The sequence below is a fragment of the Lissotriton helveticus genome, chromosome 9 (genome assembly GCF_964261635.1).
Source record: "Lissotriton helveticus chromosome 9, aLisHel1.1, whole genome shotgun sequence".
NCBI classification, from domain to species: domain Eukaryota; kingdom Metazoa; phylum Chordata; class Amphibia; order Caudata; family Salamandridae; genus Lissotriton; species Lissotriton helveticus.
Genome location: NC_136070.1, coordinates 346,631,259 through 346,647,331, shown reverse-complemented (window position 1 = coordinate 346,647,331; position 16,073 = coordinate 346,631,259). Strand labels below are relative to the sequence as shown.

Sequence of the window (16,073 nt, the reverse complement as noted above, 5' to 3'; positions counted from 1 at the left end):
TTTAGTCACTAACCCATGCACTCAGTGAGACACATTTAATCACTCACTCATACAGTCAGTCATGCACCTACTAAATCCTTCATCCAGACACTTCTACATCCACTCATTCTTCAATATGTTAGACATATTTTAACTTTACAGAAACATACAGTCACTGGATGTTGTCATCAGTGATGTCATTTGAGATGTCATCAGTGATGTCATCAGTGATGTCACTGACCATGTCATGAATGATGTAATATGTGACATGATCAGCAGTGGATTGCGGGTGCGCGATATATAGTTAGTGCAACTAACTATATATGCGAATTTCAATGGTTTTGTGTGAGTAAAATAAGGTTTTGTAAATGCTAATTCCTAACTATATATGGTCTATAACCTATGGTTTTTTCAGTGACTTTTCAAGGTTTTGTAAATGCTAATTCCTAACTATATATGGTCTATAACCTATGGTTTTTTCAGTGAATATATATATATATATATATATATATATATATATATATATTTCATACCAGAAAAGAATTGCGGCACACTTCTTGGTATTTTATGCAGTTACTTTATTTTTCGTGAGGTAACAACTCCTACGCGTTTCGAACCGTAGTTCCTGTTCACGGTAGTATTGGTGGTTTGTCCCTCCACTATTTCTATATTTATATCAAATCTGCCCCACCCATTTGCTGGGGCATGATGGAACTTGTGGTTTTTAAGTCTTTAAGTGGCAGTTATGCCTAAACAGTTTGGCAGTGCATAACTGCCACTTAAAGACTTAAAAACCACAAGTTCCATCATTCTTTTCTGGTATGAAATACATTGAGACACTGTCCTGGTCTCATCGCGGGCACCAACTGGACTGAGCTCCCGCTGCGACAGGACAACTTGTTTGTTAATATATATATATATATATATATATATATATATATATATATATATATATATATATATATATATATATATATATATATATATATATATATATATATATATATATATATATATATATACACACACACACACACACACACACACACACACACACACACACACACACACACACACACACATATATATATGTACATACTTATATCAGTTTTTTGGTTTTTTTTTACATACGTGCGCACAAGTTTCATGATTGCCCTTTGCATTTGGCGACATCAGTTTTATCTGTGGTCTCATGTACGTCCCCTAAAAATCACTTCTAGAGACACCACTGTCCTGGCAGCAGCAAATTGAGAGAGATTTAACATTCCACACCACTTCACTGTTAAAAAAGGGACAATCTACCCAAATGCAAGATGAACCCACAGAAAAGCGGCCGGTTGACGATCCTGATAATCAGTGTGGTCCTCTGCTCTGTCAAGAGTCATATTGGTTGCCCTCAGAGGGAATTAGTAATTCACACACACTGTACTATAATATGATGTCGTAAGACTGGGAAATGTGCTGTTCATGGGTGCTTCCCTGTCAAGGGTGAAACCCAACGCACTATCTCCTCTGACAGATTTCTGTCTTTCTTAGAGCCTTGACCTAAGATAGCTACGTAACACGACCTCAAGGTATCTTGCTATCAAGCAGATCAATTTGAAAGTTTTAGGACATCATTAACTATAAAAGCTGGATGCACGAAACATCTATTAGAGCAGCTGAGTCGTCATTAATGCTGAAGGGTCAATATAGATAATAAGAGAAAGTGAACAAAGAACCTCGTCATCAGTTTACATAATGGGACATACACGCTGAATAGTGAGGAGAATCTTAGGCCCTAGGGGCATCTGCATATTGTTGTCATTGGTAGCAATCCACTCCTGCCAAGGGAAATCTTGGTATGAGTCCTTTAGGAACCGAGGGCCTTATTACAAAGATTTCTTACATAACAAGGTGTGATTTCGTCTGGAAAGTCAAAAATAATCCACAGAAAAACTGCAGTGAATCAGGCCCTAGCATTTTATTCCAATTCCGTTTAAATGATATTTGCTATCTGATGTATTCAAAACCAGCAACAAGTTCTAAAGGAATAAATGTCATTGACTGACTGCCATGTAACTTTCCAAACACTGAACTGTGTATGTCAGTTTCACGTGCCTTGGGAGTCCTGGGAGCAGAGTAAATGCCCGGTTTCTGAGGTGCATGAATAATGTGTATTGCTATGTTCTCAAGAATACTGTGAAGAAAAATAAGTTTCCAAGATCGGACAATTACTGTGGCAATTTAGGATCTGACATTGCTTTAACCACCATGCCCCTTTCAGGGATTTCAGACTATGTCCCATCTGAAATGACCAATCAAAACTGGCAATATTTGGAGCAAACACATAAATGCATTTTAATGATGCTACTAGAGCAAGGATCTCCCTAGCATGTTTTATACTGTGTAAGATGTGTACGATGCAAGCTGTTGAAATCCACTGGAAAGAACCAATGAGCTGAAACATTGCTGCCTTCTACATCTAATATTTGACGGAGCATGAATGTACATGAACTCCCGCCTACGATTAGTTTCAAGAAATTCCAATTTGGCCACTAGAGGTTAGAATTCCATAATAATATGCACAAAAGAAGCACTTACTTGTGCCAGACCCTACCTGCTTCTGCCGTTCCATTTCAGCCTCTAGCTCCTGTTTGGATCTTCTGTGCTCTGCTAACTGCTCTTGGAGGTCCTGCAGTTGTTCTCTTGCAGATTCTGCTTCTGTAACCTGCTGAGATTCTACATCCTGCAAAGAGACAAACAAAAGGCAATATACATCAGTCAAACATGATAATCTAACACTGATCCACTGCAACTAGTATCTGATCCAAACAGCAGCCCAATCATTGCTACTCGCAACCTTTGAATGATTTTTGCTAACTCCTGACCATTTGAATCAAAAGAACAAATAGCCATTAGGACAACACCTTTTAATCTATTCAATGTTTTGGTAACAAAATGACCAAGATCTGATGCCTCGACCTCATTTTGCTCCTGGGGAATGAATAAGGATGCATGCCTGTCGTCAGGGGCGCAACTAGAACCGAACTTTGGTGGGTGGGGGGGCTAAGAATCCCAGCCAGGGCTGGCAGTAGCACTGGGGGTGCACGGTGCACCAGTCTTTTTTGACACCCTTCCCACTTTTCCTCCATCTCCATGAATTCCCTCGCTACCACTCACCAACAATGCACCTCATCTCTCTATAGCACCTTTCCAACAAACATTTCATTTTTTTTAATCGGGCTACTCGTAGTTTACTCACACTCAGTCTGTGATCTGCATGGTACACGTTCTTTGTAGCAGGCACATTAACCCTCTGCGCTGTGTGGGTGACAGGAGTGCCCATGTGAGTGCACGTTGAGCGATGGGACAGTGTGAGAGTAGGATGACCATATGAATTTGGGTGCGGATGTAAGTGCATTGTGGGCCGAATTAATGTATGATTAGTGATGTGCTTGTTTGAGTGAGATTGCAGAGTGAGCAGTGAAGGGGACAGGTGAGTGAAATGTCCCATAAGTGCAGGGTGAGTAATGTGCTTGTGTGACTGAAGGGTGAGTTACAGGGTGAACAGGGCAAGTGCACTGAGAGCGCAGAGTGATCACTGTGAGTGCAGAGTGAGCGGTGTGCTCATGTGACCGCAGGGTAAGTGGAGGGAGAACGGTGTGAGTTCATGGCGAGTGGCATAAGTGCTGTGTGGTCATTGTGAGTGCAGGGTGAATAGTGTGAGTGCATGGTGATCAGTGTGAGTGCATCATGATAGCTGTGAGTGAAGGGTGAGTGTGAAAGTGAAGGGCGAGAATGAGGAGTGAGTTGTCTGAATGCAGGGTGCATTCCCAGACACTTGAACAAACTCAGCATGTTATTGAGGGCTGGCGTAGGGTTTCAGATACAAGTTAAACTATTGCTTTTATGGTATTATTCAGGGACAGGGCCAGACTGCCCGTAGCGGGCACTGGGCGTTTTCTCAGTGGGCCGGAAGGGTGAGAGTCATTTTTGGGATTACTAAAGGTAAGTAACATGTTTTTCGGATAAATACTTCTAATTGCAGATTTCTTACCATTTGAATAGATACCAAAGCAGTACATCTCCTTAAGTGGTGGGTCAGCCCAGGACTTTTAAAGGCGAGAAGAGGCCTTGTAGTTTTAAGTAGTAGGTTTATTTGAAGATTTGGGGGAAGAACAGCCCATCCACCCAACAGGCTCTGACCCCAGCCGATCTTCAAGTCACTAGTAACATTCTACAACCAGCCAAGGGCTGGCAAACATTTCTAGAATCCACACATGTAATGTGGAGAACAACTAAAGCAGAAGCGCATTATAACATCTCCTTCTCTAATACAAACAATATAAAAATAAAACAAAATTTAAAGTTTAACTAAAAACACATGAACTTGTTTGTAAAACAGCAATAGTTGATTAGCTCCAAAATGAAACAGATATAGGTTTACAGGAAGTAATCATCCAAATATAAAGGAGCACGGGTTTCCCTCTTAGATTTCCTCGGGAAAGCAACATTACACTTGTTACCAACACCTTTACTACACCCATCAACACTATGATGATTCCCAAGTCTCATCCCTCTACCCACAGCAACTCTGCCGAGATTCCACACCCTATGATCTGATGTTTTAATGGCACTGTCAAAAACTTGAATGACCTTTAATGGTTTTGAAAACTTAGATCCAGTAACACACCATCCAGGTTTTTTCCACTCACAAAGCCACCTACAACAACTTTTGTGTTTTTGATTATTGATGAGGATGACTTGAACCCGGATTGGGTGAGTTCCATTGCGCCATTTCCTACGGTGGTAGGTTACCACCAATAACACCAGTAGGTTTTTTTATATGTCACGTGTGCCACAAGTCCGCTTATTATGTTTGTCTGGCCATGCACCCTTTGAGTTGCACTAACCACTTGTGCATGTGTTTGTGGCATGTTTTTAATTTAATTCTGGAGGCATTATTACTGTATGTGCATACCTTATTCATGTACCATTGTTTTTCTCTCTCTGTTTTGAATCTCATTAGGTTGGTCCCATGATTTGTATTATTATGGTACCTCATTGAAAGGTCATCAGAGTGATTGGTTCATTTTCCATAACCAACCACCCGTGTAGATAGTGCATCAATATAGGTCCTGAAGAATTGCAGAGTGATTTACACACAAAGGGCAAAAACGTGTTGACCATGACTACACACATATAGACACCTCCGACCATTATAATCGGTGGTTTCTGGTTTTAATTGAGACGAGTGAGCTTGCAGATTAAAATTCATTTTGGAGCACCACCTCGCCTCATTTTATTTCTCCTCACATCTACACCACTAGGCCCCTCATACGCACCTCAGCTATACGGCTTGGGAAAAAGATCTCCAACAAAGAGCCCCTCATAGGGTGCCCGTCAGCCATTGCAGCACTGGACTGACAAGGAGCAAGCCCTATGCTGAAGCATGACACCCAAATGGGTGTGAAAGGGACCCACTTCCCAAATTGGGAGACACCCATACTCCACTACTGAGGAAGGTTGTTGACCAACCTTGCCTCCTTCTCTTCTTTCCCCACCCCACAGGAACTGCATACGCCTTCGGTGCTACACTTGTACGTATTACAGGGCCAAACAAACGCTGATTTAATCTAACTTCTGATATTAATTTTAAAAACCGTAATTGTTCCTAAATACTTTTAGTCTTGCGCACTTGCTTTTTGCAAACCGAGCCAGGCCTCGAAAAATCCTAAAAATGTTACTAGACCTGCAAGTCTAGTGACTTAAAAGATCTACTCGACCTAATTATAATGCTCTGGACCCATAAACTGATTTCAAATTATGTAATTCGGGGTATTTTAATTTCTTGAGACGCAATTTTCTTCTTTATCACATATGAGAACATCTTCAAACAGGCGAGTTCAGCATGTCTGGTTTACAGAAAACTCTTGTTTTGGTTTAATAGACTAAACTTTACCCTTCACATATAATACAAATCTAGCCACATATAGGATACACACGACCGCTGACTTGCCTCAGTTCATTAACCGCATTGTCATCAGTGCAAGAGCAGAAATGTTTCTGAACTCATGTTTAAAAACGGTCACTTTTAATAAATAAATAACTAAAGCATGCGGTAGCAGCACACTGTCATTTGTAATCAGCAGATTTTACATAGAAATGCCCACAGAATTTCCCACTGACATGTGGTTTTAAAACTATATAGTGTACAATGTCTGGAAATAGTTTCTGCAAATATCTGTCATTTGCACATCACCAAGTAAAGTGTTGTGATTTGTTTTGCTCTTATGCTCTTAGGAACAGGTTCTGAGCTCTGAACTAAGGAACGAAGATCGCGCTACAGAGAGCGAGTCACGGAAAGTATCCAGGAGCTGGTGTCCGGGGCAGCTGTGGTCCTCTGCTGGAGTGCAGGCCTGACCTTGGCTGGGCACTTACCTCAGCAAGCTCGAACAGTGGCAGTTCAGGATCTGAAGATCTGGGCTTTCTCTGGTGCTGCTGCCCCATCCTGCCCAGGACAGGACGTTTCGTTCCCCCTACAGCCTAGCGCATTTCTCCGCAGCGCTCTAACATTATGCAGCTTCCAAATTTTAAAATATCGCGTTTTGTATTTTTGTTTGGATTTTCATTTAGGAGCATTTAGACTCGTTTTAATATTGTTGGCCACGCTTACCTGCACGCTGCCACCTCTACTCGCACCTTAATTTGTGTAAACACCGCATTTTGCGGGTCCCTCGCCAGAGTCTCGATTGGGGGCCATATTGGTTGAAGGCTGAGTCATCGCGCGGTCTAGTCCTCGTTTAGGAGGCTGGACCAGCATAAATTGCAGGCAAATTCAGGCGAGTGCCCCTACAGCCTAGCGCATTTCTCCGCAGCGCTCTAACATTGTGCAGCTTCCAAATTTTAAAATATCGCGTTTTGTATTTTTGTTTGGATTTTCATTTAGGAGCATTTAGACTCGTTTTAATATTGTTGGCCACGCTTACCTGCACGCTGCCACCTCTACTCGCACCTTAATTTGTGTAAACACCGCATTTTGCGGGTCCCTCGCCAGAGTCTCGATTGGGGGCCATATTGGTTGAGGGCTGAGTCATCGCGCGGTCTAGTCCTCGTTTAGGAGGCTGGACCAGCATAAATTGCAGGCAAATTCAGGCGAGTGCCCCTACAGCCTAGCGCATTTCTCCGCAGCGCTCTAACATTGTGCAGCTTCCAAATTTTAAAATATCGCGTTTTGTATTTTTGTTTGGATTTTCATTTAGGAGCATTTAGACTCGTTTTAATATTGTTGGCCACGCTTACCTGCACGCTGCCACCTCTACTCGCACCTTAATTTGTGTAAACACCGCATTTTGCGGGTCCCTCGCCAGAGTCTCGATTGGGGGCCATATTGGTTGAGGGCTGAGTCATCGCGCGGTCTAGTCCTCGTTTAGGAGGCTGGACCAACATAAATTGCAGGCATGCTTACGTGCAGCGTCATTGCGCAGCGGGATCGCCGGATTTCCGCCGGAGTTACGCCTGAGTTCAACCCGTCTGCGCCCGTCCGCGCTGAGGACGGGCTGCAGGACGGGCTGGACACGGTAGGTACCCTTCTTCCATCTTACAAGGTACCCAGGCAATACTCCATGCTGGAACTCAGGGCACTCAGGCCTTTAGCGCAACGGTGCTTTCACCGTTTTTCTCCTGAAGGAATCTTACATTCTCAGCATTGCTTCACATGTAGGACTCCCTTTAGCTGTTCTAACTCACGCCCTACTAGATCACAGTCACGTTCCTTGCGTCGCCCTGTCCCGATTTCTAAAACTGGGTTCCTAGTCAATGTGCGATCGCTAATTAAACATAATGTCGTCTTCCACGATTTTGTGGAAGAAAGACAGCCGGACTGGGTCTTTATTACGGAGACGTGGGCTTCGGTGTCCTCTGGACATGAATTACTTCTGGCCATTCCTGATGGCTATTCGTTTTATAGACAGGACAGACCTCTTCGAAGAGGAGGAGGTATTGCTGTCCTCTGTAAGTCATCGCTTTTTTGCACCATCAAATCATTGTCCAGGCCTGGAGATTGCTTCGAGGCACTCTATTTTAGTATATTGTGCGCTCCATCCATTTCTTTTACTGGAATACTGATCTATAGACCGCCGGGTCCAAGGGCGAATTTCTCTTTACAGCTATTGGAAATTTTAGAACCCTATTATGGAAAATCTCAGTTTTCTATTTTGGGTGATTTTAATTTTCATTTGGATGATATCAGCTCTAAGGATACCATGACATTAACTGACTCACTCAGAGCCTTTGATCTTGTTCAGCTGGTGAGTAGTTCTACTCATAAGGCTGGTCATATTCTAGATGGAATATTTTCGAGTGATTCTAGGATAATCTCTGGCTTGCCCCTGCCTCTGGTTTGGACAGACCACTTCGCTGTGCCATTTGATTTTGTCTCCTCTGCCCCCCTCCCAGCCAACTCGGCTGCCTCTTCCTTTATTCTCAGGAGAAATTTTAAAAATATTACTGATGACACCGTTCTTCCCCAAATTCGGGCTCTAGAATTCATCTCCCTGAAGGGAGTAGATGAGGCAGCTCAAAAATTCACTGATTCCATCACCAATGCGGTAGAAAAGCTTGCCCCTGCCTCCCTTCGATATGTAGCTCGACAGAAACCCTCCGCACCTTGGTTCTCGGAGCGTCTGAGACTTCTTAGGCAAGGCTGCAGGAGTAGTGAGAGAAGATGGAGGAAATCCTGGGATCCGAAAGACCGAGAGTCCCTTAAGTCTGAATTACGAGACTATAAGCGGAGAGTTATATTGGAGAAGCAAGAGTATTTTACCAACCTCACAGGTTCCCTAACTTCATCAAGGGAACTTTTTAAAATTGCTGACTCACTATGCTCTCTTCAACTCCCTGACCCTGTGGTCAGTTCTCAGGACCTATGTAATAACATCTCCGACTTCTTTCACAATAAAATTCTTGACATCCATACTGCCCTGGAGTTACAAAGGCGCTCCCTGGACAAGGATATTCCTTCTGCCATTTCTAACTTAGATTCCAGGGGTGAAGGCCCTTCCAAACAATTTGAACAATTTCCTCTATTGTCTCTGGAAGGACTTAATCTCCTACTTGATAGGACTAAATCCTCCTCCCCTATGGACCCCCTGCCGTTAAAAACTTTGAAAGAATGCAGAAACAGTATTCTTCCACCTCTGCTGGAGGTTATGAATGATGCCATCACTCAGGGTTCCTTTCCTTCTGTGTGGAAGAAGGCGATAGTGAGGCCCCTTCTAAAGAAACCTTCTCTGGACCCTGGCACTCTTAAAAACTTTAGGCCTATTTCTCTGCTTCCGGCGCCTGCGAAAATACTGGAGTCACACCTTAACCTACATCTCTCCACTTTTCTAGAAACCAATGAGTACTTGGACTGCACCCAGCACGGATTCAGAAAATGTCACAGTACTGAATCCGCTCTCACTGTGGTTGCAGATAACATCCGTCGAAAAGTGGACAGAGGCCAAACCACCATACTGGTCCTATTAGATCTCACAGCCGCATTCGACACCCTGTCTCCCGCCATTTTAACATCTCGGCTTAGGGAGGCAGGGGTCTCTGGGTCGGCTCTGAATCTCCTTAACTCCTTTCTCACGGGTAGAGAACAGAGAGTAAAGCTTGGAGACTTTCTTTCCCCTGCTAAGTCGTTGCAATGCGGGGTGCCACAGGGGTCGGCCCTTAGTCCGACCCTGTTTAACATCTATGTGGCCCCCCTTGCTAGACTAGTAAGATCGCAGGGGATGGAGGTGGTATCCTACGCCGATGATACCCAGATCATGGTGTCTCTGGCCCATTCCTCTGATCGCTTGTCTGCCATTAGCTTTAGATCATGCATGCAGCATGTAGCAGATTGGATGGTCATCAACTCCCTAAAGCTAAATGGCGATAAGACAGAGGTTTTGGTTTTTGGGAAGGACCAAGATGCTTGGTCGAATGAGTGGTGGCCTCTGTCTCTTGGCATCTGCCCCACTCCCTCCCAATCAGCCAGAAATCTCGGTGTGGTTTTTGACACCTCACTCTCCATGAAGCTCCAAGTAAATAGGACGGTGGCCACATGTTGGGGTGTGATCAGGATCCTGAATAGGATCCGTCATTATCTCTCTCTTCAGGCCCGCAAGCAGATTGCAGTGGCTCTTGTAGGATCAAGGCTTGATTACTGCAACTCTTTGTATGCGGAGTCTAACAAAGGTCTTATTCATCAACTGCAAATAGTGCAGAACGCGGCAGCACGCTTTGTGCTGGCCCTTCCCTTAGCATCCTCTGCTACGACTGCCAGGAGAGACCTTCACTGGCTTCCTGTCCAGTATAGAGTCTTTTTTAAGATTCTATGTCTCACATACAGAGCGCTCAGAGCAGGTCCGGATGATTCTCTTGGGTCTCTGCTTTCACATTATACCCCAACTAGATCCCTACGATCTGCTGGTCTGTCCCAACTGGTAGTACCGCGTATACGGTTGGCCACATGGGGAGCAAGAGCCTTTTCTGTAGTGGCCCCTAAGCTTTGGAACTCTCTTCCAACTGAGGTTAAAGTACTTCCCTCAATTGAGCTTTTTAAAAAAGCCCTGAAGACCTGGTACTTTACCAAAGCTTATCAGTGATGGACTGTTGGGTTGATCTGCTAGCTGTGTCATTTGTTTTAGGCGCCTTGACGCCCATTGGGCTAAGTTTGCGCATGATAAGACCTACATCATTCATCATTCATTATGTAAATCTTTTTTTGCATCACACTTCTGAATTACGAAAAAAGTTCTTTCATAATTCCCAATATATTTTAAAATAACTGGGCTGTTCATTTACAAGCTGTTTAAATATTGTGTTGGAAAAAAACTGAACATTTACAGCCTTTTGTTTCACAATTATTTTCAAATAACTCACTTGACAAAAAGCACGAACTATAATAAGCGAAAGAAAAGTAAAAAACATTTTCCAGGAACAGATAAGCGACAATTAGTAAAAAGAGAAACAGACATTTGACCTCTGTCCTTGAACAAACAGCAAACGTGTCAAGACAAAAACAAGATTTAAAGGCCTCGATTGCGCATTCAATTTCTGAAAGAACAGAACACCCGTTACTTCCAGTTTAAATTAACTCGCCAGCAAGGTCGAGAGGATTTTTCGAGGCCTGCGAGCGGAGCGCCATCTTACCTCCGCTCAGCTGAGACACATAGGCACCATTTTGAAGGGTGAGCAGACTAGTTTTAGTTGTCTGGCTCTCCTGGTGCCTATCTAATGGACACCACACTGCTGACGCGCAGCGCTTGGAGGCGATTTATGCAACAGTGTTACCTGATATGTTTGGGCTCATTATGGGGGTGTGAGTACAAGGGTGAAGGTCACTTCTGCATGTTGCAGGGTGAAACGAACGCTGATTTTAGGTTATTTGAATTCTGATATTAATTTAAAAACCTTAATTGTTTTTAAATACTTTTAGTCTTACACGCTTTTTGCACACCAAACTGAGTGCCATCTTTCCTCCGCTTGGCTGGGACACTCGTAGGCGCCATTTTGAAGGGTGAGCGGACTAGTTTTAGTGTCTGGCTTCCCTGTTGCCTATTTTATGGACACTGCACCGCTGACACACAGCGGAGGCCCCACTGGCACGCCAAAGGCAAGCCTGTCTGTGCCCATTCGCGTCCGGATCACGGCCAGCACCAGCCACAATGCACACATGGGTAGTGTAAAGTTAATTGCCTGGCCTTGTGATTCCCTCCTGGCTTTAAGGGGGAACCAGTGTATGGGAAACCGGGGTGCTAACCATCTGAGTACCGGCCTCCCATACCACTGCAAGGCATGCAATTGTACTTTGGGGGCACCGGAAGGGACAACCCGGGGCAACTGCTCGAGCCCCTGCTCTCAGAGGTTGTCAGAAGACAAGGTAAGAGCCTGTCTGATTAATTGTAGATCACTCCCCAAACATGCCGATGATATCTGGCTATCGCTGTTGGATAACAACTGGGATGTGATGTTCCTGACAGAGGAGGAATCAATGCCGGCCCTGACCTTGGCTATCCCTCCCTGGCTTCCAAATTATCTGTGCGAACAGTGACTGCGATAAAAGAGGAGGTGGGCTTGCCATTATTCTGAAGAAATTATGGGCGATCTCCACAACGTAATTGATAAATATGGGCAATATGGAGGGCTTAAAATTCTGCATAAAGATCTCTCCAACTCTCTCCTTGGCTGGGATATTGTTATATAGACCACCCAATTGTCCACACAGCTTTACCCCAGAACTATACAATCTTATTATTCAGAGATAATTGCAATACTCCAACGTTACAGCCTTAGGAGATTTCCACCTTCACATAGATTATCCCAGCTGCCTCTAGGCCTCTCAGCTAACAATGTCACTTAATGGAGCCCACCTTACACACCACGTGAATGCTCCTATGCACAGAGCAGGTCATATTCCGGATCACTTTTTTTTTTAACATTCCATCCATGGTAGCAGAGGCCCCCAGTGCTTGGTCTGGACTGACCACTTCCTGGTCCCCTTCTCTTTCATTCTGGAGAAAATACACCCAAGTGGGGGGTATTCACACTATGTTAAAAAAGGATCTGGAAAAAGATAACAGCGGATAACCTAGGCTCAGCGCTATTAGTTAGCGGGCCACAGTTAACTAGCAATCCCAATAATGTTTACTCCGCGCATAACATGTGGATCTCTACTGCCCTGGGCACAGGGGCACCTGTGAAATTGGTTAGGACCCCGAGAGAGTCCCCTTCTGCCCCCTAGTTCTCAGCTGACCTCAGAGTGGAAAAGAGTAGGTGTAAAAGGTTGGAGCGCCTCTAGAGGAAAGATTATAGTCCAGGGGCCAAGCTTGCTTACAAGAAAGCCTCGAAAAAGCTCCGTAAACTGATGAGGGAGTCAAGAAGGTAATGCTTTGTGAAGTGCATCGAGAGCGCAGAGAAGTCTGATAAAGACATTTTCAGGATAGTCAGATCCTTTAGCAATCCTTCTGAGATGGAGGGAAATATTCCCCTCCCTGTGCATGAATTTATCGGACTTCTTTGAGGAAAAAACTACTGAAGGTATATGCCTCATATATGGCAGGGGTGGGACATTAGAGCCACAATCACAGGGAATCATAAAGGCCAAGGGCACCCTTTTGGAATTTCTCCCTATTTCCCTGCAGGAATCATGGTCTGAAATCCTGAGATGCAAGTCTGACTCTCCTGAGGATCCCTGTCCCCCTAAGCTCTTGAGGACATTGGCTCACGAGATTAACCCAGTTTTAAATCACATCAGGAATACCTCACAATCCAGCAGCATTTTTCCTGATATTTGGAAACATGCTCTGCTACTACCCCTATTAAAAAAAGAGGAACGCTCACCCTACGTAGCTTAGCAACTACTGCCCGATCTTACTACTGCCAGCACCCGCAAAGATGCTGGAAAAACGGATGCAACGCCAACTCACCAATTTCATCGAAGCTCATGACATTCTGCATGACACTCCGGTCGGGATACAGCACTGAGACTGCACTAGTGAAGGTGGCAGAATCTGTAAGAATAACTGTAGGTGCAGGGGCATCAGCGATGAGGGTCCATCTGGATCTGTCCGCAGCATTCGACATGGTTGCACACCCAATCTTACTGGACAGACTCAAACAGCTGGGCTTTCAGGGTGTAGTACTTTCCTGGTTCCAGTCTTACCGTAAAGACCACTCTCAAAGGGTCTTTCTCCAACCCCATCAATCAGAACATAAGCCACTGTGGTTCAGAGTACTTCAGGGCTCTGACTTGAGTCCACTGCTCTTCAACACCTATCGGGTGCACTTTTCACTCTCCTTGCATCTTGGGAGGTGAAGGCAGCCTCCTATGTGGACGATACCAAGGTGTTGCTCTTTTTTAAGGATCACTCTGCTGATTAGTTTGCTAGTTTTAAGGGGTGTCTAAAGGACATTCGAGATGGACAAACAATAACAGCTTAAAACTTAATGCGGACAAAACGGAGGTCTTGGTCTTCAGCCAGGCATTCGCTACCCCCCGCTGGACTTTGCTGGCCAGTAGAAATGGGATAGGCACCTTTATCGGCAAACACGTCGAGAAACCTGAGCGTCAAATAGGAAACTGACCTTTCTTTCTCAGCCCAAGTCTGTCATATCATCCTCATGCTTTGGGAAGCTGAGAAGTTTAAGGAAATATTTGCACCTATTTACAGGGGAAAGTTGAAGGGTCATAGTCCATGCTACTGTGACATCTCGGCTGGACTATGCAAACAGTCGATACCTGGGGCTGCCTTCTTATCTGATCAATAGATTACAGATGGTACAGAATGCGGCAGCAAGATTAATACATCAAGTCCTGTGCCATCACCACGTCTATCCCCACATCAGGCAACTTCACTGGCTCCCTGTAGCTAAAAGGATTGAGTTCAAGTCCATGACTCTGGCCTTTTGCGCTTTGCACAACAGCGGCCCGGAATATCTCAGGCGTAGGCTTTGCCTATATCAACAAAAACGCACTCTGATATCAAACTCCCAGTACCTGCTTTGTGTACCTCGCTATGCTAAGTCCTGAATGGGAGACAGATCCTTCACAGTGGGGACTGCCAGACCGAGGAACTTCCTGCCTTCCCATACACGCTTGATCAAGTTGGAAAGTGTGTTCAGGAAGACCTTGAAGACCTCTCTTTTCATGAAGGCTAGCACCTCTGTTGGACCTTTCCTCACCTGCATTGACCGCATAGTTCTGGGACACCTCTGCTTGAGGTAGCTGTTGCGCTCTATAAATGCTAATATTACTATTAATATTATTATACTAAACACCCAAGTCCCCAACAATGATGACCCTGCCTTTTTAAAAAACATTCAGGACTTGATAACATAAGATGTTGACTCACCCCTGATATAGCTAGGCAACTGCAACTGCAAATTAGACCCCAATCTGAATAGAACACCCCCAAGAGCAGGCACCAAACCACTAAAGACTGCAGCACTCCGCGGGACAATGCAAAACTTAGGTATAGAAGACATTCGGCAGATGAGCCATCCTATACATCCATCCTATACCTGTCACTCCGCTACACATAATACATACAGCAGACTGGACAGAATTCTATGGCAGGATTCATATGCATGGGAGATATTAAGGTCACACACTTACTGTGCTTTTTATCAGATCATTTCCTCGTCAGTTGCACCATAAAGTGGGGCAACCCTGCACGAACTACAAGGTCCTGGAGGATGCTTCCGGACGGTACCAGGGCCACCACCAGGGCGGGGATAGTGGCACCTTTCGGCAGCACCCACAGCTCGTGTACACTGTGGACCCAGACATAACCCTGAATCGATATACATAATTCTTGGAGAGTATGGACATCCCCCATTTCAAACCGATGGTAGCCGAGCTACTAAACACTCCGATAGTCATAGAAGAACTTAGATCAGCATTGCGTATGTTCCTGCGGACAAAAGCACCAGGTGGTAATGGCTTCCGACCTGAGTTTTATTAGACGTGCTCGGAAACGATTATCCTGGAAGTCCTCGAGGAGGCACATGATAGAGGGATACTACCACCGGCTATGATGGAGGGAGACATTTGCACATCCCTCAAGCCGGGTGGGGACAAGACTGACTCGCTGCTTACAGGCCAGTCACAATGATTAACACAGGTGTAAAGGTCCTTTGCAAATTACTAGCTAACTTACTGGCACATCATATGACCCAGCTGGTGCCTGAAGACAAGTGTGGGTTCATCCTTGGCCGGAACACCGGAATGAACCTCAGATGCTTAGCACATGTCCTCCACAAAGTGGAACTTTGTGAAAAAGAGTTGGGGCTGGTCTCTATCAACCTCGATGCAGGAGAATGGGGCTACTTACATGAAGTGCTGGGGCTTCATCTGGGAGACAACCACCACATAATATCGCTGTAGCTCTTCTATCTTGCCCACCCATGTGTTGCACTGCCAATATTGCTGCAAGTACTGGGTGAGTTTGGAGACCTCTCTAGCCTTCGGCTTAACGAAAATAAATATCTGCTATTCCCCCTGGCACCCCTGGTCGGAACGACCATGGCCCATCTCCTGAGCATGGGCCTGCGGTGGAAGTTGACATACTTCAAATACC

The 16,073-nt window shown here is 44.8% G+C and overlaps 1 protein-coding gene across 1 annotated transcript in view; it reads right to left on the bottom strand.

Annotated features, from left to right (window-relative positions):
• GOLGA5 (golgin A5) overlaps positions 1-16,073 on the bottom strand; it is a 154,100-nt gene that overhangs the window by 94,153 nt on the left and 43,874 nt on the right. Inside the window, exon 8 of the mRNA XM_078662294.1 lies at positions 2,579-2,707. Coding sequence (XP_078518420.1) covers positions 2,579-2,707 — 129 coding nt within the window. The remainder of the gene's footprint in view (positions 1-2,578; positions 2,708-16,073) is intronic.